The 23,154-nt window shown below is 40.0% G+C and overlaps 1 protein-coding gene and 1 non-coding gene across 6 annotated transcripts in view; both read right to left on the bottom strand.

Moving 5' to 3' along the window:
* The window catches only part of REPS2 (RALBP1 associated Eps domain containing 2), a 234,922-nt gene that overhangs the window by 104,471 nt on the left and 107,297 nt on the right, over positions 1 to 23,154 (bottom strand). For all 5 annotated transcript variants that reach the window (XM_059158713.1, XM_059158717.1, XM_059158712.1 and 2 more), the window contains exons 7-11: positions 19,339 to 19,402; positions 16,580 to 16,722; positions 10,097 to 10,191; positions 3,205 to 3,274; positions 1,337 to 1,411 (exon numbers count right to left, since the gene is read on the bottom strand). In XM_059158713.1, coding sequence (XP_059014696.1) covers positions 1,337 to 1,411; positions 3,205 to 3,274; positions 10,097 to 10,191; positions 16,580 to 16,722; positions 19,339 to 19,402 — 447 coding nt within the window. The remainder of the gene's footprint in view (positions 1 to 1,336; positions 1,412 to 3,204; positions 3,275 to 10,096; positions 10,192 to 16,579; positions 16,723 to 19,338; positions 19,403 to 23,154) is intronic.
* On the bottom strand, positions 11,067 to 11,168 carry LOC131822286 (U6 spliceosomal RNA). The gene has a single exon (XR_009350166.1). It is a non-coding gene; the product is annotated as a U6 spliceosomal RNA (small nuclear RNA).

Here is a 23,154-nt window from a genome sequence, read left to right as displayed (position 1 = left end):
CAACTAGCTTTTACTATACAGTTGAAAGTTTACAAAAACAGAGGTGCATCCAGTTTAGCTCCAGAAATTAGAGGTGGAAAGAGCCCACCTGAGGCATTTTTCCTGAAATGGGAAAAGAGAGCAAACCTGAGGTTTAATTCTCTAACAGGCCAGCATTCCATTGTCGTCACATAAACTGAGCATTTCTCCCTATGATGAAGGAACCCAAATCAGTTTCAAAAACCTAAACGAGGCTTGAGAATTCCTACCACTTTTGGAGTCACGATTGATCTACAATCTCGATTTTCTATTTCTTAACATCAACTCCTAGAGGCAGAGCTCCCAAAATAGGCTGCACATCAGAATTGCCTGGGGGGCTGACTAAAAACACAGAATCTTAAACCTCATCACTGAAATCAATCATATAGTCTCATTCATATTCATGTTCTCTCTCTCATTCTCTCCCCCCCCCTCCTTTTATCTTTCCCCACCCATCTCTCTCTCTTTTAAACCTTGAATGAACTTAGTGTTTGGGAAATGCGGTACTATAGCATAAGACTCAATGTTACGCTGATTCCTTTGTTCCAACTTTAAACAAATAAGGCCGGGATGATAGCCAGCTAACCAAAACAAACATGATTTACTTACTCGATATTATGAAAGACAACAATGAGAGAATGTAGCAACTTCTTTCACATCCTCATAACTGGAGTTCCAAAGAGTAATGCCCTCCCTAGCCTTTGCTTTTAACTAGGTTCAGCTTGGTTCAGTGATGGTTCCCATCAAGAGAGCTGAGGACACAGGCCTGGCCATCTCCACAGTTCAAAGACGCAGTTTCAAGTCCCTAAGAACATGGGCAAACACAACTTTTCTTTTTCCCTTGGAATCCACTCCAAGTATAAGCACATTTACTTGCCTTCCTGGTGGTGAAGTCTAATGAAAATATTTGAGATTTTTGCTTTGGAAATGGAAAAGTTCAGCTGTGGGCCTCCAGTTGATCTACCCATCAGCTCCCTACTCTACACACAAACCACAATGGCTCACTGAAATCTCAACTCCAGGCCTTCCCAGTTTCACAGTAAAAGTAACAATGAGACTCAACTTCAAACGGCATGATCCTATTAGTGAAACCTAAATTCAGAACTTTAAAAAAAAAACAAAACAAAACCTACCCTCTTCTCAAGCCTGAAAAGAGGGAAGTGGTAAAAAGCAACCAAAAGGTTACCTTAGAATAAAACACAAGGCAAATATTTAGAGAGAAACCTACATCTCCACCAATTTTCTACTCACTGAAACTACTGGGTTTTTTTAATTAGAAATAATTACATAAAAACATATTAAAATGGTTTTCTCCTACCTGGATCCTCAGACATATCCTTTGGTAAGGCTTCATCCACAGTATTTTTCAAAGCTAGACGTGCTTTGTTTTGTTCTTAAAACAACAAGAGAAAGAAGAAAAGGAGAAAAAGAAAAAAACTGTAAAATTTTATGTCTGAGGCACTTATATTAAAACAAAGAATTCCTATGAAAATTGTGTTTTAAACCTCTATAGGTTGGCATAGCACTTAGTAAAACAATAAAAACACCCTAACATATGGAAATAGGTTCTCATCCCACAAGGAACAAAGCAGTATTTCCAACTTTCAACAGAGAACACCTCTAGTGGCTATGAGGAATATTTCCAGAAAATATGAGAAATTTCCCCCTTTCATTCCTGACACCCAGACCAATGACATCAGAATCTCTCTGGGAGGGGCGCCCAGGGGGGCTCAGGGGGTTAAGCATCCGCCTTCAGCTGGGGTCATGATCACGGAGTCCTGGGATGGAGCCTCACATCGGGCTCCCTGCTTAGTGAAAGCCTGCTTCTCTCTCTCCTCCCTACTCTCTGTCACTGTCCATCTCTCAAATAAATAAAAGCCTTAAAAAAAAAAAAAAAAAAAAGAATCTTTCTGGGAGTGAGATGCAACCTTCAGTATTTTCAGACCTCACCAGGGTATTCCAAAGTGCACTCAAGGCTTAGACCCACTAGTAAAGACAGTGATGAGAGAACAGACTGTTGCAAAAAAAAAGTCTAGTTCTGCCTGCCTCTCCCGAACAAATATTTAAATAGAGAGCAATTATTGTTTCCTAATAGAAAACTTATTTTTCATGTTTAACTTCCATACAAAGCAGCAACGATGGCAAGTCTCAACAATAAAACCCGAAATAGCTTCAGTGCTTTTTAGTCCCCTCAGATAAGCCTCTCATTCATGGGTGGTAAATCAGTATCAAATAATAAAAAGAATACTGGCTTGAGACTTAGAACATCTTTGTTCTTATCTCCATTCTTTTTATTAAGCAATTGATACATACTGACTGCACTTCGGTTTACTCATCTCTGCGTTTTAGGAGATAAAACATATTAGCCTCCATCCAGTTTTGTGAGAAGTGAGTAAAACAATGAAAGAAGAAGGACCTGGTAGATTATAAAGGATTATATGCAGTGGTGTTGCGAGCTGGGGGGTGGGGGTTTGACCTCCACTGTTCTTCTGAACATTCCCAGGCCAACTCATCTATGTGCTTCATGGCAGCTCTAACATGGAAAACTGTGCTGTACTGCTTCTCACTCGCCCGTCGCCCAGTAAGACAGACAAAGGGTTGCTGGCTCCTCGATATTGCCTTGCATCCACAAAGTCACAAGAGAAATCCAAGGGACAGAAACTCTCTCTAGAAGATAACTTCCTTAAGGATTAGACCTATTCACAAGTCTGCATTTATACGGATGTTCTGGGATCACATCTGTCAAACCAAGATGTTAAGCTCTCAATTCTTCCAGCTTCCAGTCATTTCCTAATTAGTACAACCGAATCCCAATGTAAAGTGTCAGAGTAGTCTGAGGGTCAGAAGTGAGTAAGGGGCCAATGAGTTAGCAGGCTTTGGAAGCTCCTGTTACCACTTTAGAAACTACAGTTTTCTGGGGTGCCTTAGGGCTCTCTGCTCTGTGGGGAGGCTGCTTCCTCCTCTCTCACTGCCTGCCTCTCTGCCTACTTGTGATCTCTGTCAAATAAATAAATAAAATCTTTTCTTAAAAAAACCTACAGTTTTCTGACAATTTGAACTACTTAATCCATCCAAATGTACTGAGCACTGCCCTTCTATGCTCCAGAAGCCAGCCATCCCAAGAGAAGTAGATGAAGAAACACAGGTATAATGTCCCTTAAGGAAGAAAACCCATTCTTTTCATACCTTGTTTGTCATCACTAGTCACATCTTGGGCTGGGACAGGAAAGTCAGCCATGTCTTTAATAGATAGCTTCTTGGAAAAGAAAAGTAAATAAATTATACAGGTTGAAGTATAAATTAAGTTACATGTATGATGAAAATGCTTTCAAAACTACATAGCTTGCCAATATTTCTGTCTCCAGTAAACCCTAACATTCAATACTACTTTATTTTTTTAGATTCCTAGTGAGGTATAAGTTAATTTGTGTTGAAAATTTACATGTGGGGTACCTGGCTGGCTCAGTCAGTAAAGTGCATGACTTGTGATCTCAGGGTCCCAAGTTCAAGTCCCATATTGGGTGTAGAGAATACTTTAAAAACTTTATAATTAAAAAAAAAATAAAATAAAATTTACATGTACAGAGGGAAAAAATGACGATTCAGATTTAGGCATATGTATAAGAATGCACATTAAATCTGAACCTGGTGTGGGATTCAGCCAGAGAATTGCGTGACATTTACCCAGTCTGCCAAAAACAAACTTGCACTTTATATACTTTTTCACAAGCAGAGAGGGGTTCTGACAAGTGGCCCCATAATGTAGGTATTTGCCAAAATCTGTTATGCAGAGAGTGTTCAATCCTGATTCAAACAGCTTCCTTGTCAAGGAATGAGAAAAATTAGCAGAACAAAATTTTCTCCTAACTCTATTAGGGGAAGTCCTCGCTAATATTAAAAAGAAAGAATACTCAAGTGATAACATATTGATCGGTTTAAAATTCTATTTAAAACCTACTTGGGGCACCTGGGTGGCTCAGTGGGTTAAGGCCTCTGCCTTTGGCTCAGGCCATGATCCCAGTGTCCTGGGATGGAGCCCCTCATTGGGCTCTCTGCTCAGCGGGGAGCCTGCTTCCTCCTCTCTCTGTGCCTGCCTCTCTGCCTACTTGTGATCTGTCAAGTAGATAAATAAAAATCTTTTTAAAATATTTTAAAAACCCTACTTACTATAAATTTGTATTGCTTATAAAATCTCAACTAATATGCACTAAGATCTCTGATAAAAGAATAACATATATTAATATCTATCTATCTATATCTATATGAAAACAAATTCTGGAAAGATACATGAAAATTGAAGGGGCCTGGGTAGACGGTAGAAAGGATGAGAGGAGGACTTGTCACTATATTTATTTTAAACATACTCAGAAAATCAAATAAATCTTAAAGGAAGTAGGGTAAATCCTAGAGCCATCTAGTGCTCCAGAAGATTAACTGGTTTGTCTCTCAATCTGAACAACCCCAGGGATATAAGCAATACTTCTGTTTTTCAACTGTTTCAAAGGAATGGAATTCAGTACTGCTTGGCGGTAACCTGATCTAGGATTTAACAGTCCACAGGCAGGTGATTCTTGGGATTACCATGAAGCCTTCAGATATAATTACCTATTCAAAGTCTATCTCCAATAGAAAAGAAAATGTATCTTAACAGCGCCTTTCTGTCACTTGTTTCTCCCACCTGGACTATAAACTATAACCCTAGTAAAAGAAAATGATTTAGAAGTAGAAAATTAAATAAAAAGTCATCCCCAAAAAAAGTACCTTTGAAAGAAAATTTTTTTTAAACCTAAATAAATGGAAAGGCATCCCATGTTCATGGGTCAGAAGACTCAATATTGTTAAGATGGCAATACTCCCCTAATACATCTAGAGATTTAGTGCACTCCTTCCTCACTTTTTTATAGAATTTGAACAGCTTGTCCTAAATTTCATGAAGAAATGCAAGGGACCCAGAATAGTGAAAATATTCTTTAAAAAGAACAACAAAAAAACAAGTTGAAGGACTCAGACTTCCCAATTTCATAACTCACTACGAAGTTACAGTCATCAAGACAGGGTGGTACTAGCATTATGACAGATCAATGGAATAGAATTGAGAATCCATAAATAGGCCCTTATATTTACAGTCAACTGATTTTCAAAAAAGGTTGCAAGACAATTCAATGGGGGAAAATTGTCTTTTCAATAAATGATTCTGAGATAACTAGATATCCATATACAAAAGGATGAAGGTGGAGGCATCTGGGAGGCACAATCTGTTAAGCATCCTACTCTTGATTTCAGTTCATTTCATGATCTTAGGGTTATGCGATCAAACCCTCCATTAGGCTCCACACTCAACATAGAGTCTGCTTAAGACTCACTCTCTCTCTCCCTCTGCCCCTCCCCACCACTCTCTTTCTCTCTCTCTCTCTAAAATAAATAAATCTGGGATGCCTGGGTGGCTCAGTTGGTTAAGCAGCTGCCTTCGGCTCAGGCCATGATCCCAGCATCCTGGGATAGCCCACATCGGGCTCCTTGCTCGGCAGGGAGCCTGCTTCTCCCTCTGCCTCTGCCTGCCATTCTGTCTGCCTGTGCTCAATCTCTCTCCCTCTCTCTCTGACAAATAAATAAAATCTTTAAAAAAATAAAATAAAATAAATAAATCTTTGACATAAAGAAAAGAATGAAGGTGGACCTCTTCCTCATGACATACGCAATAATTTACTAAAACTGGATCACAGACCTAAATGTGATCTAAAACTATACAACTCTTAGAAAAACCACACAGGAGTAAATCTTCATGATATTCTGTTAGACAACGGTTTCTTAGATACGACACCAAACGCACAAGCAACAAAAGAAAAAAATAGATGAGCTGGACCTCGTTAAAATAAAAGATATTTGTGTTACAGAGGCGACTATCAAGAAAGACAAAAGAGGGGCGCCTGAGTGGCTCAGTTGGTTGGGCACCTCTCATTAGCTCACATCACGATCCCAGAGTCCTGGGATCAAGCCGCACAACTGGGGTTGGGGGGGGGGGGGGTCCTTGATCAGCAGGGAGTCTGCTTCTCCCTCTTCTTCTGTTGCTTCCCTGCTTGTGCACTCTCTCTCCATCAAATAAATTTTATTTTTTTTGTTAAAGATCTTATTTATTTATTTGAGAGAGAGACAGTGAAAGAGAGCATGAGCAAGGAGAAGGTCAGAGGGAGAAGCAGGCTCCCCATGGAGCTGGGAGCCCGATGCGGGACTTGATCCCGGGACTCCGGGATCATGACCTGAGCCGAAGGCAGTCGTCCAACCAACTGAGCCACCCAGGCGTCCCTCCATCAAATAAATTTTTAAAAAATTTTTAAAACAGGGAAAAAGAAAATACTTGCAAATTATATATTGAATAAAGGACTAATATTCAGAATATATAAAGAACATTTACAACTCAATAATAACTCAATTTATAAAAGGTCAAAGGATTTGGATATCTCACCAAAGCAGATATACAAATAGTGAATAAGCACAAGAAAAGATGCTCATCAGTAGTCATTAGGAAATTTAAATTAAAACCACAATGAGATACCAACCACTTCACTCTCACTAGGATGGCTAAAATAAAAAACACAGACTATAACAAGTGCTTTTTAAAGGATTTTATTTATTTATTTTCGAAAGAAAGCGGGGGGTGGGGGGAGAGGGACAAGCAGACTTGCACTGAGCAGAGATCCCCATGCAGGGCTCGATCCCAGAACCCTGAGATCTTGGTCTAAGCTGAAACCAAGAGTCAGCTGCTTAACCAGATGAGCCACCCAGGTGCCCCAATAACAAGTGTTAACAAGGATATGGAACAACTGGACCCCTCATACATTACTGGCAGAGGAAAAAAATACCGCAGGTTCTTAGGAAAGCAGGTTGGTAGTACCTCTAAAAGTTAAACACAAGTTACAATATGACACACAATTCTACTCCTAGGTAAACACTTAAGAGAATTGAAAATATTACATTTTCACACAAAAACTGCTACATTATTGTTCATAGCAGCAGTTTTTCCCCAACCCCAAAGTGGGAACAAGCCAAATGTCCATCAACTGAAGAACGGACAAACAAAAGTGGCAGACCCACAAAATGGAATACTACTCAGCAATAAAAAGTAATGAAGCACTGATACATACTAGAACATGAATGAACTCTGAAACATTATACTAGGGACACCTGAGTGAGTGGCTCAGTCAGTTAAGCATCTGCCTTCAGCTCAGCTCATCTGGATCAAGCCCCACATGAGGTTCCCTATTCAGGGAATAGGAACCTTCACCTGTGTGTGTGTGCGCGTGCGCGCGCGCTCTCTCGCTCTCTCTCTCTCTCTCTCAAATAAATTTTTTTTAAAAATCAAACATTATACTAAATGAAAGAAAGCAGTCACCAAAGGGAAAAAAAACCTATATATTGTATGATTCTGTAGGAAATGTCCACAATAGGCAAATTTGGAAACAGAAAATAGATTACTGATCAGCAGAGGCTAGAGGGAAGGGGGTATAGTCAATGAGTGCTAATGAGTACAGGCTTTCTTTTCTGGAGTGATGAAAAATGTTCTAAAACAAGACTATAGTGATGGTTGCACAATTCTGTTAATATGCTAAAAACCATTGGATCGTATACATTACATGAGTATAGTATGTGAACTATATTTTAGTAAAGCTGTTTCCAAAAGAAAGAAATCTAGTAATGTAAGAAGCACTGCTAAAGAGGACTTTACCTGAAATCATTATCTTTAATTCTTGAAGGAAACAAGTACATGGTTATAGCCCTGCTGTCTAGAGATCTGATCTGTACTGCTGAGCAAAGCTCTCGTGACCTGAATCGGCTACGGCCTCATTCACAGCACAAACACCTTCATGGAGTCATTCTTCACAGGACTAGTATCAAGATCTATTTAAATCCCATGCATGCATTTACGAGAAATTAAAAGATTGGTAGAAAGAACAATGAATAGGGGCGCCTGGGTGGCTCAGTGGGTTGAGCCACTGCCTTCGGCTCAGGTCATGATCTCAGGGTCCTGAGATCGAGCCCCACATCAGGCTCTCGCTCGGCAGGGACCCTGCTTCCTCCTTTCTCTCTGCCTGCCTCTCTGCCTGCTTGTCATCTCTCTCTGTCAAATAAATAAATAAAATCTTTTTTAAAAAAATAAAAAGAAAGAACAATGAATAAAATAGAAGAAAATGAAATATTTAATCATTAGCTGCTAAAATTTGACCTATACTTCTTGAATAGCCAAAGCATCAACTGACCTCAATACTTCATCCTTGAATTCTGTACATTAATGTATGATTATCTAGAAGCACCCCAACCCAGAATGTAACATTTTTGTGGAGAAAGAGTTATTGTTGTTGTTTTGCTGTCTTGTTTGGACAGGGCAAAACAAAGACTTTTAACCACCACCAACCCCCACCAAAAGAGCCAGTTTAAAGTATACAAATGTATTTAACATAAAACTGGCTGCACATCACATCCATAAAGGTGAGTATCTATAATGTCATCAAGGACATCAGAGCATGAGTGTGTGTTTAAAAGCATCGCCATTTACAGATTTCACAACTGACTGTAGATCTGCTCCCTTCCTTTTAGACAGATGATAAATGAGTACATAAGGGAAAGCAACACAAGCCAGTAATTAATTTCTCTAAAACACGGCCAGTATTTGTTTCCGTTGGAAGGGCAAAGACCACCTGATACCGTGGCAAGTTGAAACCTAACACTTGCCGAGAAAGAATAAGAATTTATAACATTTTAAAATAAATCACCTAACAGCCTCATAATTTTACATAAGCAAGGGGACCCCTAGCAAGCAAGCAAGCAAACAAAAAACAGGGTAATTCCATAAGTCTCCAGACACTGCCAGCAGCCCCAGAGTACACAGAGGTTCAGGAAAAGTGGCTAATTATTGTTATCTGCTTCTCTGTCACACACGTTCTTCAAAAAAAAAAAAAAAGAAAGAAAGAAAGAAAGAAAGAGAGAAAGAAAGAAATTTAAAGACCTAAAACTCTTCAGATGCACATCTATCACTCTTCCTGATGTCACTTTATACCTACTTACTGACAGTAGAAAGCTACTCATGAAAAGAAAGAGAGGATCTGACTCAAAGAGAGAGTAGGAGAGAGGCCAAGAGAGGTGTTACCAGAGGGAACACTGCAGAAGCAGGCTGATTCCATCACAGAGGATGTCACTGCTACACAGACTATATGCATGAGAGCCCCATGGAAAAAAAAAATAATAATTACACCCAGTTGCAAGAAGTAAAAGAAATGACCCGTATCCTGCATCTGACTTCCATCATCTTGCAACAGTTTTAACCAGGGTCGGAGGACTATAACAGCAACCTATGAACAATCCTCTGTTTATTACACATTTCCAGACTTTTTTTTTTAAGGATGGGAACAGCAGATATCATAAAGTGTCATCATAGCAACCATAACAGTGATGATGATGATGAAGAGCGTGCTGATATTAAGAATAACCATAATGACTCCTATTCATTAGTGCACACCTAATGACCACTAGGCATATGGCTAGACCCTTACATCAATGGCCCAACACTGTAGGAATTCACAGATTTCTCTTAGGAATAATCCAAATCAGTCTTTGTTTGGTCCCAACACTAAAAGCCCCAAGGAAGAAGGCAACTTTGACTGTATTCTGGGATTCTCTTACAGAGTTCTCAAACTTCCTCTTAAAACTATTCCGGGTCCATTAGACCTAGTTCAGACTCAGCTACTAAAAATACTTTCCTACACTTACTTCAAAATTAAAGCTTTGTTAAAGTAAACAATTCGCCTAGCATTTTTCTGGCTTACTTTGTCTACACCTACCTTTCACCCCTAGAAGGTCAAGATACTACTTTGCCCATTTCTCTAAATCTAGTTCTAGGAAGAAAAGGGAAAAAAAGTAATAGATATATCTGATGTCTAGATTTGAAAGGCTGAGCCTCAACCTAAGTACTCAACATGAAGAGAAATGCTATAAAAGTGGATTTTCTAGAGTTTGCAAAGAACACAGGCTAATGGATTTTAATTCCACACACTTTCTTATTTATTAACATATGAAGATCTTTTACCTCCATCCGATTCAAGTCACGGGGTTGTTGGTTCGCAGGCATTGACTCAGAATAAGAATCAAATAGTGTACACTCCCTCTTGGGCTTAGGAAAGGCTAAGAAGAAACAAGAGTACATAAGAATATATACTATATTCACAGCAGGCCTTGTTTCCTATCAGCTCTTCTGTGCTTAGGAAATATAACAACAAAACCTGCTAGCACCAATACACTACACACTACTTATGGCAGTAATTAGGCTGAGGTAGTATTTTAAGTTCTTCTCATATACAATCTATTATTTCTATCATCCCCATTTTACATGTGATGAAACCTTGAAGCAGGGAAGTTAAGCAACCTACTCAAGGTCATATAGATGGTAAATGCAAGACTTGGGACTTGAACTGTCAGCATTTACATTGTAACAGAGTAGTAACCTTCACTATCACAATATTTTATATTTTAACTATGCTACTAGCATAATTCTTAAATGGCAGTAACTGGTGATAGTTTTAATGCTACAAACATTAACTAAGGAAATACTTCATTTTAGCTATTACTATTGGAAACAGACATGATCTTAAATGACAGGTGACCAAGAAAACTTTATAAAATTCTTTTGGTCAGCAGAAATAACAAAAGTAAGAGTACAAGTTCTTGCTGATTTACAAGGAAAGAAGAATCACATTTTGGGTTTCTTCTAACATAGAACAGTGACAGAAGCTGCTGTTAGCTGGGCAGCCGAGTGCATTATGCTACTTGGTAAACTAATACTCACCACACCATTTCTGAGAAACAGATTCTATTTCACCTCCTTGTCACAAAGTAAGAAAGAAATGTCTCAATAACCAGGAAATTGGCCAATATCCCAAGGTTGACAATAACCAGAAGCTACAAATTTATCAAGACCAACTATTACAAAATCAAAATTTTAATGCCATGTTTAAACAATTTTTTGAATCAAATGTTAAAAATGGATTGGCATTTTTTAAAAAAATATGGAACACCTCATGAATTTGCACATCATCCTTGCACAGGGGCCAAGCTCATCTTCTCTGTGTCATTCCAATTTTGTATATGTGCTGCCAAAGCGAGTAGGGATTGGCATTATTTTTAATCCTTTCTCACCAGAGTCTGAAATGCCACCTGCCCTCTGCAGTAAAGTACCAGCCCCTGCCTAACAGCTACAACACGCAGTTGAGTACAAGCATCTTCAACTGTTCATTTGCTTACTTTGGTCTGAACTTCAGTGATACTGAGTAAGGAGAGGGTTAAGGTACAGGCGGGGAGGGACAGGGGTCCCATGACTAGGCTCTGAAAGAGTGAACAAGAGATGAGGCAGGAGATCAGGCCACCTGGTCCCGGATGTGAGGGAGTATTTGTCTCTGGCAGCTACAGTGTGATTGCAGAAATGGACCAAACCCCATAGAAGTCAGTCATTAAGGGTGTTTTCTGTTGTCCCTGCTCAGACTAAGATGGCCCAAGAATCTCAAGGCCACAAGCTCCCTGGTCAAGTTTTCAATAAAAGACCGACCTAAAACCCCCCAGTGGCAACCCATTGGGGACCTCTCTCCCCCCAGAGAGCTTTTTCTTTCCTTTCTGCTCTCATCTTCACTTCAGAAACTTTCACTTCACTTCAACCCTTTGTGTCTGAGAGCGTCATTGTTTGACTCTGTGAGACGAGAACCCTGCGATCCTGTAACAACATCGAGTAGGGCAAAGCACCGGCCCTGGTGATTTTTCTGACTATACCATGCAGTCTCATTTCCTTAGTGAAAACTCAGTAAAACACCTTTCCAAGTACCACTCCACAATCCGACCACACCAGCAGGTTTAACCGAGATAAGGCTTTTGCTTCTAGTTTACCAATCAGTGATTTGACTAGAATTGCATGACTTAAGCTTTATCAGGAGAGGGTCTTGCTACAGACAAAGCTCACACTTTCCAAACCTACAAACGCCATCATTAATGGCTAAATTTCTCTCTAGCCTGTCCCCGTGTCTCCAACTCCACTGTCACCTCCCTAGTGCCAGCCCCCTGTGGATCTACCTGGACTGCTGCCATAACCTGGTCTTCGAGTACACCCTTGCTCCTCCAAACCTGCTCTCCAATCAGCACCAGCCTCAGCAATCAGCAGCCAACAGCAACTCGGATTGGGACACCTCCCTGCTTAAAACCCGCCGACGTCAGTGCCCATGACTTGTTCCGTACCTTCCTCCTCAGCCTCATCCCCAGCCCCTCCAGCTCTGGCTCCTAGCACCCCAGCCGCTGTGGCCTGCACTTTCCATGCCTCCGGTGTTCCAAGCCCCCTCTGGGGCCCTCCGCAGCATACCTGCTGCCCCCTCTGCCCGGAGCCTACCCTTCCCCCTTCTTCATCGACATAGCCCTTAGCTCAGCCTTCACATCTCCGCGCAAGTATTTAAGGAAGTCTTCCCCAAGGTCATGCGCTCTCCTGCCGCAGCTGTGCTTTTCCTTCACGGCACCTATCACTGCCTCCCGTTACCAGTACACTGAGTTTACTGAACAGCAATTCTCTCACTGCCAGCAAGTTCCATAACAGTCGGAATGCTCTTCTATACAGCATTCTGACCCGTGAGAGTAACACGGTGCTCACACAACTATTTTTTTTAAAAAATTTGACAATAAAAATCTATACCATAATCTATCTACCCAGTCACCTAGACAGGAAAATATCAAAGGACCATGGGTAAGCTACCAAATAATCCAACTTTTCCTTCCAACTGTGTCCTTTAATTTCCACTATTAGGGAAAAAATCAGATACAATAATTTGTTTCATTATTTTATTGAAAACAAGCTTGTATAATTATAAATGCATGAAGGTATCAACCGAATTTATACCCCTCACCAATCTTATTGAAAACCAGGTTAGATTTTTTTTTTAAGACTGAACGTAGATGAGGAAAAAAGTTGCAACAAGAAGCTAAGCTTTTATTTTTTTTTATGTTATGTTAGTCACAATACAGTACATCATTAGTTTCTGATGCAGTGTGCCATAAGTCATTGTTTGCATACAACCCCCAGTGCTCCGTGCAGTCCGTGCCCTCCTCAATACCCATCACTGGCCTCACCCATCTCCCACCCGCTCCCCTCTGAAACCTTCGGCTTGTTTCCCACAGTCCATAGTCTCTCATGGCTCCTCTCCCCCTCTGATTCCGCCTCCCCTTCATTTTTCCCTTCCTTCTCTTAATGTCCTCCAAGCTATTTCTCATGTTCCACATATAAGTGAAACCATATAATTGACTTTCTCTGCTTGACTTACTTCACTGAGCATAATCCCCTCAAGTTCTATCCATGTCGATGCAAATGCTGGGTATTCATCCTTTCTGATGACTCAGTAATATTCCATTTTGTACATGAACCACATTCTTTTTTATCCATTTGTCTGTTGAAGGGCATCTCAGCTCTTTCCACCGTTTGGCTATTGTGGCCATTGAGCTATGAACATTGGGGTACATGTGCCCCCTCTTATACATCTGCATCTTTGAGGTAAATACCCAGTAAAACAATTGTTGCGTCATACGGTAGCCCTATTTTTAACTTTTTGAGGAACCGCCACACTGTTTTCCAAAATGGCTATAAGGAAGTTATGTTTTTTAAAAAGCAAAGTGGGATACCATAAAAATGAACCCCCAAGGGGCACCTGGGTGGCTCAGAGGGTTAAAGCCTCGGCCTTTGGCTCCCGTCGTGATCCCAGAGTCCTGGGATCAAGCCCCGCATCGGGCTCTCTCCTCAGCGGGGAGCGTGCTTCCTCCTCTCTCCCTCTCTCTCTCTCTCTCTCTCTCTGCCTGCCTCTCTGCCTACTTGTTTCTCTGTCTGTCAAATAAATAAATAAATAAATATATATATATATATATACATATATATATATTTTTTTTTTTAGAAATGAACCCCCAAAATGAACAGAATCACACATATATGCAAAGTCTAAAAGCACAGAGAAAACTCAGATAGTTCTGGTCATTTTCTTGAGCTATATGCAAAAATAAACATGAGTGATAAAGCATTAAAAAGGTAATTGTTGGGGCACCTGAGTGGCTCAGTGGGTTAAGCAGCTGCCTTCGGCTCAGATCATGACCCCAGTGTCCTGGGATCAATTCTGCATCAGGTTCCCTGCTCAGCAGAGAGCCTGCTTCTCCCTCTCCCTCTGCCTGCCTCTCTGCCTACTTGTGCTCTCTCTATATACAGCTCTCTGTCAAATAAATAAACAAAAATCTTTTTTAAAAAAGAGTTAACTGTTAAACCCTTAGGGTTTGCCTAAAATATACCATCACTGAGTTTGATGGGGTTTTATGAGGTCTCTCATGGTTTTTATTAGAACCATATAATTATTATTTAAAATTAATCCCATAAGCTCTGGAAATGGTGTGCAGTTTTTGTTTAATTAAAGGGTACACGATGGATTCTTCAGTTGTTTCTGTATAAATGCATGCTGACAGCCTCCACAAATGATCAGGAACAAACAAGGGGCTTCACTCCAACTGAAAGAAAGCTGCCTCTTGACTGGCACTGTGTTTCATAGACCACCACCCCCGCCCCGCAACTGCATAACCAAGGTAAAAGCAGCCATTTGCAGCAGTGAAGGAATCAAAAGAGGCTACTTGTCTTCTGTTAACATAATTTTTGCATAGGGCTTACAGATTTCTTAAAATTTTTATCAGTGGCTTTTGGGGCACCTGAGTGGCTCAGTGGGTTAAAGCCTCTGCCTTCAACTCAGGTCATGGTCTCAGGGTCCTGGGATCAGGCCCCACGTCTGGCTCTCTGAGAGCCTGCTTCCTCCTCTCTCTCTGGCTGCCTCTCTGCCTACTTGTGATCTCTCTCTGTCAAAATAAATAAATAAAATATTTTTTTAAAAAATTTTATCAGTGGCTTTTGAAACAACCCATGAACCCAGGGCTCACAGTAAGAAACAGTGACAGTATTAAATATAACTAGCCTTGGAGCAGACCTTGGCCCTCTTGGTCAGCTGTCCATCCTCATGAGAGAGAGAGAGAGAGACAAAGCCTCATGTGGTCTTGCTTACAGGAAAAGGGGCTCCTGGATGACCTAATACTGACTTGGTTATGAAAGCTACACCCTTACCAAGATAGCCCCAAGAAGGTTAGCTCTTCTTTGCCTCAATCCAGGAGGAACAGAGAGGGGGGAATATGAGAAAAAAAGATGGTGAGATAGACACCAAAGTGGAAACAGAGCTGTTTGTCATGCTACCCAACTGCAAACTGGTTCTTGAGGACTCCTGAGGGTCTCTCCCGGCCTGGAAGGAAGGGTAGCAGGCTGGCAGAAAGCAGCTGCTATGACCAAAGTCTAAGCCTCTGAAATGAGTAGTAGACTCTACTGCCTGAACCTTCCCCTGCATACATTTTATGGAGGCATTTGGGGATAGATCCAAAAATGGGTCACTCTTCCCCAACATGTTTACCTGCCAGTGGCACAGGCCACACACTTGGTCTCCTCCCTTTGGTTGAGCTTTGGCTCCCCCACTACCAAATACAGAAAATGAAAGACTCTTTATTTAAGAGTCAGAGACCCCAAGACTGACTTAGATAAGTCACTGGCCACTTTGAATCTTGTGTTGTTATGAGGCGACAAGACATGAAAAAGTAGGGCCTTTTTCAGATCTAAACATAAAATGTGTAGACTATTCACAATTTCTTTAGACATAATGCTTCTCCTTGCCATAATCATCCATGGCTAGACGTCTCATGTTTTTAAGAGGCCTTCCCTAATATGTGAGAAAGCTTACTGACAGCACGAGCTGTTTCTGGAACCTTCACAATGGAAGCTATACTTCCCTGAGTAACAGAAATCGTATCCATGCCCACTGCCTTTGAAAAGGGCAAGAGATATTTAATTTTCCAGTGTTCCAAAAGAACTGATACAAATGTTAGACTCACCATGACTCTTCTTATTGAAAGGGTTTGGGGTAATAGCTCTATTAAGGAGAAAGACAAAGAGTTCCAGTCCAACCTTGTGGTGTGCTGAATGTTCCATATCTCTATCTGATTGAAGTTACATAGATGTATAGAGATGTAAACATTTATCAAGAGTACATTAAGATCACAGTGCTTTGCACATTTCCTGGCATGTAGTTTTTTAACTTCTTCCATTCCACTGCCCCAGGCCACTTGGGAACATTAGGACATACCTAAAGATGCCAAGTCAGCACTTGACTCTACAGGAAGATCATCTTCTTCATTTTATATCAGCTAGGAGGTTCGGTACTTGCCTACTGCACAATTTTAATGAAAGGGTAGTGACTGGCTCAAATTCATCCAGAGAATAATAGAATGGGAGTAACAAATGACTCACACTTAACCACGCCATTCCGAATTCTTATATCATAAGATGTGACAATCTAATAGCACTTAAAGGACTTTAGACGCAAAAGACTCCACAAAGTGCCCGGATACCACCTTAAGGCACAAAAAGTTCTTATAAGGCCTGGATGGAAAATGTCAAACGTTTAGGACTTTGAGGACGCCTTACCTGCTTGCAGGTACTCTGGCTGAAGAGTCGGAGGCAGGCCCTCGGGCAGTGGGTAGCCGTTTTTCCGAGCCACGATGAGATGAAACGCGGCACAGAACTCAGGCAGGGTCAGGGCTCCATCACAGTCAGCATCACTAAGTTCCCTAATTATAACATGTCACAAGCACATAACACAGGGCTTAGAGGAAAAGTTACTCAGCCTCAAATATGCAAACATGGGGCACCTGGGTGGCGCAGTCCATTAAGCATCTGACTCTTAATTTCGGCTCAGGTCCTGCCCTCCCCCACCCGACTTGCATCGGCGCGAGCACACGTCTCTCTCTCTCTCTCTCTCCACCCCCCACCCCACCATCAATCAACCAATCAATCAATCAATCAATCTCTTTTTTAAAAAATATGCAAATACAACTCCCAGGCTCTCTGGTGGTGGCCCTGCGAAGTCTCCACACTCCTATGAAATCTCAGGGGGCACCTGCAAGACGAATGCTGATCAACAGCACCAATACCAGCAGCACTTTATAAACAAAACTTGACACACTTCAGGTTCTCTGGCAGGTCTGTTTTATAACACTGAGTACAAAAGACAAGAAACTACAGCACAAAAAGGAAAATAAGGCTCAGAATTCATTAGCTGACAGTCATTCAGTAAATGCATAGTGGTGCGAAGAGCTCCAGATCTGGCACTCACAATGGTCAAGCGGAAGGGTGGGCCTCAACCTTTCTACAGGTGTCCCAGCCATTATACCGTTAACTGAGCTCAGAAACGAGCACTTCATTTTTCAGCTTTTAGGAAGAACCTTGAGCTTTTCAAGTCACATAAATGTTGTATCAAAAATTTGCATGATAATACCATATTGATATTTAACCTGTATCTACTATTTAATCGTGGGATGATCACCTGTGTGGGGATGGGGATATATGGGAAATCTGTCTACCTTCTGCTCAGTTTGGCTGTGAACCTAAAACTGCTCTAAAAATTAAAGTCTATTAAAAATACAAAACAAAACAAAATTTGCCTGAGAATTAATTCTCTTCTGGGAAAATACAAGTGAGTTCAATAAATACTGGTTGAATTATGTTTTCAGATAAAACCAGCAACTTGGGAAGGCTGGAACCAGTAAGACAGAAAGGAAGAAACAGTCTTGAAAAGGCTTATCTTTGCTTCAGTCAGTGTTTTCCACTGAAAGGCACAGACCTATTTACTCAGCACAAAAGAAACCTATTTGCCAAAGTAAGACACCATAAGCTCAACCAGTGTCTTAGGTGTACAGAGACAATATACTTGTGCTGGGACAAGTAAAGAGATGGGACATAAAACTGTGCTGGAAAGGTAGCTCTACATCAGAGAAGAAATAGAGAAGGTAAGCTCCCTAACTTTCCTCTGGACCATTCACATCCTTCTCCTGCCAATATTTAGAACACACCAGCCCTGAAGGAGCAGGTCCACAGGGTAAAGAGTCAGGGAACAGTTTCAAGCACTGACTGGAGAGAATACCATTCACCTTCCACAGATATGTCTCAACAAAAAATAGGAAGCCTCATGCCAATAACATTAAGACTGGGAATTCGGCCAAAAGAGACTGTCTTCTTTTCAAAACAATAGTCTATTTTTCCCCCTAGCTTTAAAATCTAATGTAAGGCTTGTTGTTAAAAAAAAAAAAAAAAGAATTATGCTAGACTATATTGCTGAAGAACCTAAACCCAGCTCAGAAATCTCAGATACACTGGCATGTGCAAGTGTTACCAGAAAAGTTTTCCAATAAAATGCACAAAACATGACAAGCAATTTTAAATTCTACCACAATTTTTGTAAATCCTCGTGCAAAAAAAATCTTACACAAATATTCCAGGGTTTTAATTATGTATTTATAGCAGCAGCATCTCCCACCCAGGCTTGAGGAAGAAGGGCCCACACACAGCCAGCAGTTTACAGAGGCACTGAGTGTTCTCCTAAACGCAAATCAGCCATCTGGACTGGCTCGGGACAGGCCTTCTGGAACCCGGGCTGCAGCCAGCACGGCGGCGAGGTACAGTGCACACCACAGCTGCAAGTCAGAACTAGGGCCCAGCTGATAAACACCAGCCAAATTTACGAAGCTCAGAGGCTGCTAGAATAGTCAAATTTGACTTAATTCCAAAACATTTGTGAACCTTCTGTTCACCTGGCCTCATAAAATATTTTAAAGAAGAGATTTTCAAGATCCTCTGGTAACTTGCATCATATCAAGTAGAAATATCTGAAAATAAAATTCACAAGATGGGAATGCTCATATGCCCACACAATTGTTTAGACAGGAAAGGGATCTAGAGGACGATAATAATTGGAAAATTAATTAAGTAACAGCTAACAGTTACAGTGCACCAGACACTCAACATTGTGCTTTTCATATAATAACTTATTTAATCTTCACAGCAGCAAAAATCTTAAGTTCTATTCACTCTTTTATCTGTCAAAAAAAAATTCAACGGGCCCCCGGCTGACACAGTCAATTAAGTGTCTGACTCTTGATTTCAGTCCAGATTATGATCTCAGAGTCTTGAGATCAAGCCCCAAGTCGGGCTCCACACCCGGCAAGGAGTCTGCTTGACATTCTTTCCCTCTCCATCTGCCCTCCCCCTTGCTTGTGCTCTCAAAATAAATACACAAATCTTAAAAAAAAAAAAATTCAAAGGATAAGACTTTTAAAATGCAAAAGTAGGAGCTAAGGTATGGGTATGTAATGACACTATGATACTAATATGGCATTAATTATACTTACCATATGTAGGAGAGTTCTGGAATGGAAAGCTTTGATTTAGTGAAGAAGTTCTTGGCCACAGAACCTGCCAAGAGAGCCACTGTTTAAATAAATCATTAATTATTTATCTAGAACAGCTTTTAAAATTTTATGTAAATGAGTTGTCATTTTTTTTCATTCAGAATCCCTACCATATAACAATAAATGTAATATTTATTCATCAAAGCAACTATAAATCATATGGCTAAAACAACATGTGAACAGCTTTTATTTTTTTTAACTTTATTTTATTTTTTCAGTGTTATGAACAGCTTTTATAAGAATATATAAACTACAATCGGGCAAAAGAAACAATATCATAATACTTATTATACATATAAATTCCTTCTTGATTTTTCCAAAGATCTGCAAAAGTTTATTCAAAATTCAGAAGACAAATTTTAAAATTATTAAAGTAAAAATCTGTCAAGCACTTTTAATGAAAGGGTGAGAAAGTAAATATACGATCATGGCAGAAAACAGAGCAAAAAGAAAATTGACACCATTCATCTTATCACACAAGACAAAACAGACATCGTGGTAAAGAGTCAGGTGAAATATAAGATCTCTTGGTGGCTCTTTGAGAAATTTATCCAGGAACCACTTGCTACTTTCTTTATCCATCACAATTTTACCAGTATCAACTGAAATTAGGTAATCATTCCACTTTACATATTATATAACTCCAAGTCCCAACTGCACTTAAAATGTTAGACCAATCCTTAATGAGATTGAAATTTTTATGGTTTCAGCTCTAAGACCAATTTCAAAATTCAAAGGCCTCAATTCTAACATGAAGAACAGTCATATAAAGCCTCAAAAGCTCTAAACTGATTAAGTCGAAAGTCTTTCCCTGGCAATCACAAGTCTTCTAGCTGGACTTAAAACAAGGTATTATAATGCACCCTAAAGCAGAACTATTTTCCTTTGCTAGATTATGAAGAATCAAAGGGAAAGTGCCCTATTAACCAATGAGCTTTCTTGGAAAAGCATCCTGAGCATCCGGCCATCAGTGCAGCCCCCTCGTCAAACATTTATCAGAAATGTCTTAAGAGCCTATTTATCAGCTATTTTATAAAGACATTCACCCCTTAACTCGTTCTTCTTTTTCCCCCTTGATATCCTTTCTTCAAATCACACTAGGCCTAAACCCAAGCCACAGACCCAGCCTGGCCTTCAGACAGTAAAGAGGGACTGTTATGCCATGGTGTCCCAAAGAGATTAGGTAGGGCCCATCCAGAAGCCAACAGCTAACAAGTTCAATTGTGCCCTGGCTGTCACCTGCCAGAGAAGGGAGCTGATGAAAAAGGCCAAGTGCTCCCTCCTCTGGTGCTGACAGCTGTTGAATCAACGAGCTGGAATCCTCCCCCCAGCCCTAATCCCAGTCAACCTAGAAACCCCAAGCCAGCCTCCTTTCCTTGTTCTCTCCAGCCATTTTCAGACCTATGGGGCAAAAGAAGGAGAGATAAGGCTTTAAAAAGTTGTCAGCAATCAAACATCAAAATGTAGATTCAGACTTTTTATTACAAGGAGTGTCTTAGCCCAGTAAAAAACAGCTATACATAGCATTGATAAATCAGTGATAAAATGTTAACCTAATGAATAGATAAAAATCTGAAAAATAAAGACCAATAACACTATACAAAAACAGGTAGAGCTATGACAGTTCACAGAAATAGATTCAACCACACACACACACACCATTTTTTTAAGTAATCTATCCCCAACATGAGGCTCGAACTCACGACCCCAAGATCAAGAGTCACATGCTGTTATCACCTAAGCCAGCCAGATGCCCAACTGACTCTTAATCATATTGGGAAAAAAAAAAAAAAACACCTCAACCTTCTTCATAAAAGATCCATAAAATAGAACCATGCAAAGTGGGAGAAAAATACAAAAGTCAGTGAATACATAGTGACAGTAAGACTGTGGGAAAATGGGCATCTTCTATAATGCTGCTGAAATGACAGCCCGGCACAAACCCCACAGAAGGAGTGTCTTGTAGTGTTTAGCAAAATCATATTATCCAAAGATACACTGACAAAAATATGAAAAGACAGGTAGAGGGCTATTCACAACAAAAATATGCCTAAGAGCAAAAGACTAAAAAGAATCCCAAAAGCAGATTAGCTAAATAAATGCATGTCACACAATCGAGCAGTACACAACCATAAAAGCGAATGGGAAACATCTCTCCATGCAATATGGAGTAATCACCAGGACATAATGTTAATCGGAACAAGCAAGTGGAGAAAAGTGGAAACAGTATGCTACCATTTATCTCATGGAAGATGGGAGATAAGAATATATACACACACATAAACATATTCACACACCAAAATTTGCTTTTACTTTTAAAAAGAGATAAACCATAAAAAGGGGGGCAGAGAAGAAAAGGGTAGATGGGAGAGAAATAGAAATAGAAGCTAGACTTTGTAAATTGTTTAGTAAATTGTTTTACAGACTCAAATTCAGAATTGTGAAAATATTTTATATATGTATAAAACTAAATTTCAAAAACCACAATCCCTAAAAATTGAAATCAAAACAATTAGCGCTGACAAAAACAAAGCTGGAGAACTCCCACTTCCTAACTTCAAAACCTACTACATTACCCAAGACGGTGTGGTATTGGCATTAGACTAGACAGTAAAAATCAGTGGGAAAAAATTAACATCCAGAAATAAGCCCTAACATTCATAGTAAACTGAATTTTGACAGGGATGCTAAAACAATTAAATCACAGAATCTTTTTCCCCCCCCCCCAAAAAAATGGTACTGGGACAACTGGAGATCTACATGTAAAAGAAGCAATTTGAACACCTACCTGATACCATACACAAAAATTAACTCAAAATGGATAAAAGACCCAAATATAAGAGATAAAACTGTAATATATATACCTTCTTAGAGGAAAATAAAGACATAAATTTCCATGACCTTGGATTAGGCAATGATCTGTTATTATGGCACCAAAAGCACAGTCAACAACAAAAAAACATAATCTATACACCATCAAAACTAAAAACTTACGTGCTCCAAAAGATACTATTAGGAAAATTGAAAAAAACAAGCCACCAATTGAGACAAAATATTTACAAATTCAATATGTGCCAAGAACATGTATCTAGAATACAGGTATATGTCATTTTATTATGCTTCACCTTACTGCACTTGGCACATATTGCATTTTTTTTTTTTTAACAAATTGAAGGTCTGTGGCATCCTTGTGTTGAGCAAGTCTATTGGTACCATTTTTCTGAAAGCATTTGCTCACTTCATGGCTCTGTAACACATTCTGGTCATTCCTGCAATATTTCAAACTTTTTCATTATTATTATATTTATTACAGTGATCTATGATCAGGGATTACAACTCACTGAAAGCTCACATGATGTTTAGCATATTTTAGCAATAAATTATTTTTTAACTAAAATATATACAGTGCTGGGGCGCCTGGGTGGCTCAGTGGGTTAAAGCCCCTGCCTTCAACTCAGGTCATGATCCCGGGGTCCTGGGATCAAGCCCCGCATTGGGCCTTCTGCTCAGCAGGGAGCCCGCTTCCCCCTCTCTCTCTGCCTGCCTCTCTGCCTGCTTGTGATCTCTGTCTGTCGAATAGGTAAACAGATAAATCTTAAAAAAAAAATACACACACACACATATATATGCACACACAGTGGTTTTTTTTACATATAATACAATTGCACACTTAACAGATTACAACATAGTGTAAATATAATTTTTATATGCACTGGGAAATCAAAATATTTGACATTCTTTATTGCAATATCTACT

This window comes from Mustela lutreola, chromosome X (genome assembly GCF_030435805.1).
Source record: "Mustela lutreola isolate mMusLut2 chromosome X, mMusLut2.pri, whole genome shotgun sequence".
Lineage (NCBI taxonomy): Eukaryota > Metazoa > Chordata > Mammalia > Carnivora > Mustelidae > Mustela > Mustela lutreola.
This window is presented reverse-complemented; position numbering and strand designations above follow the sequence as displayed.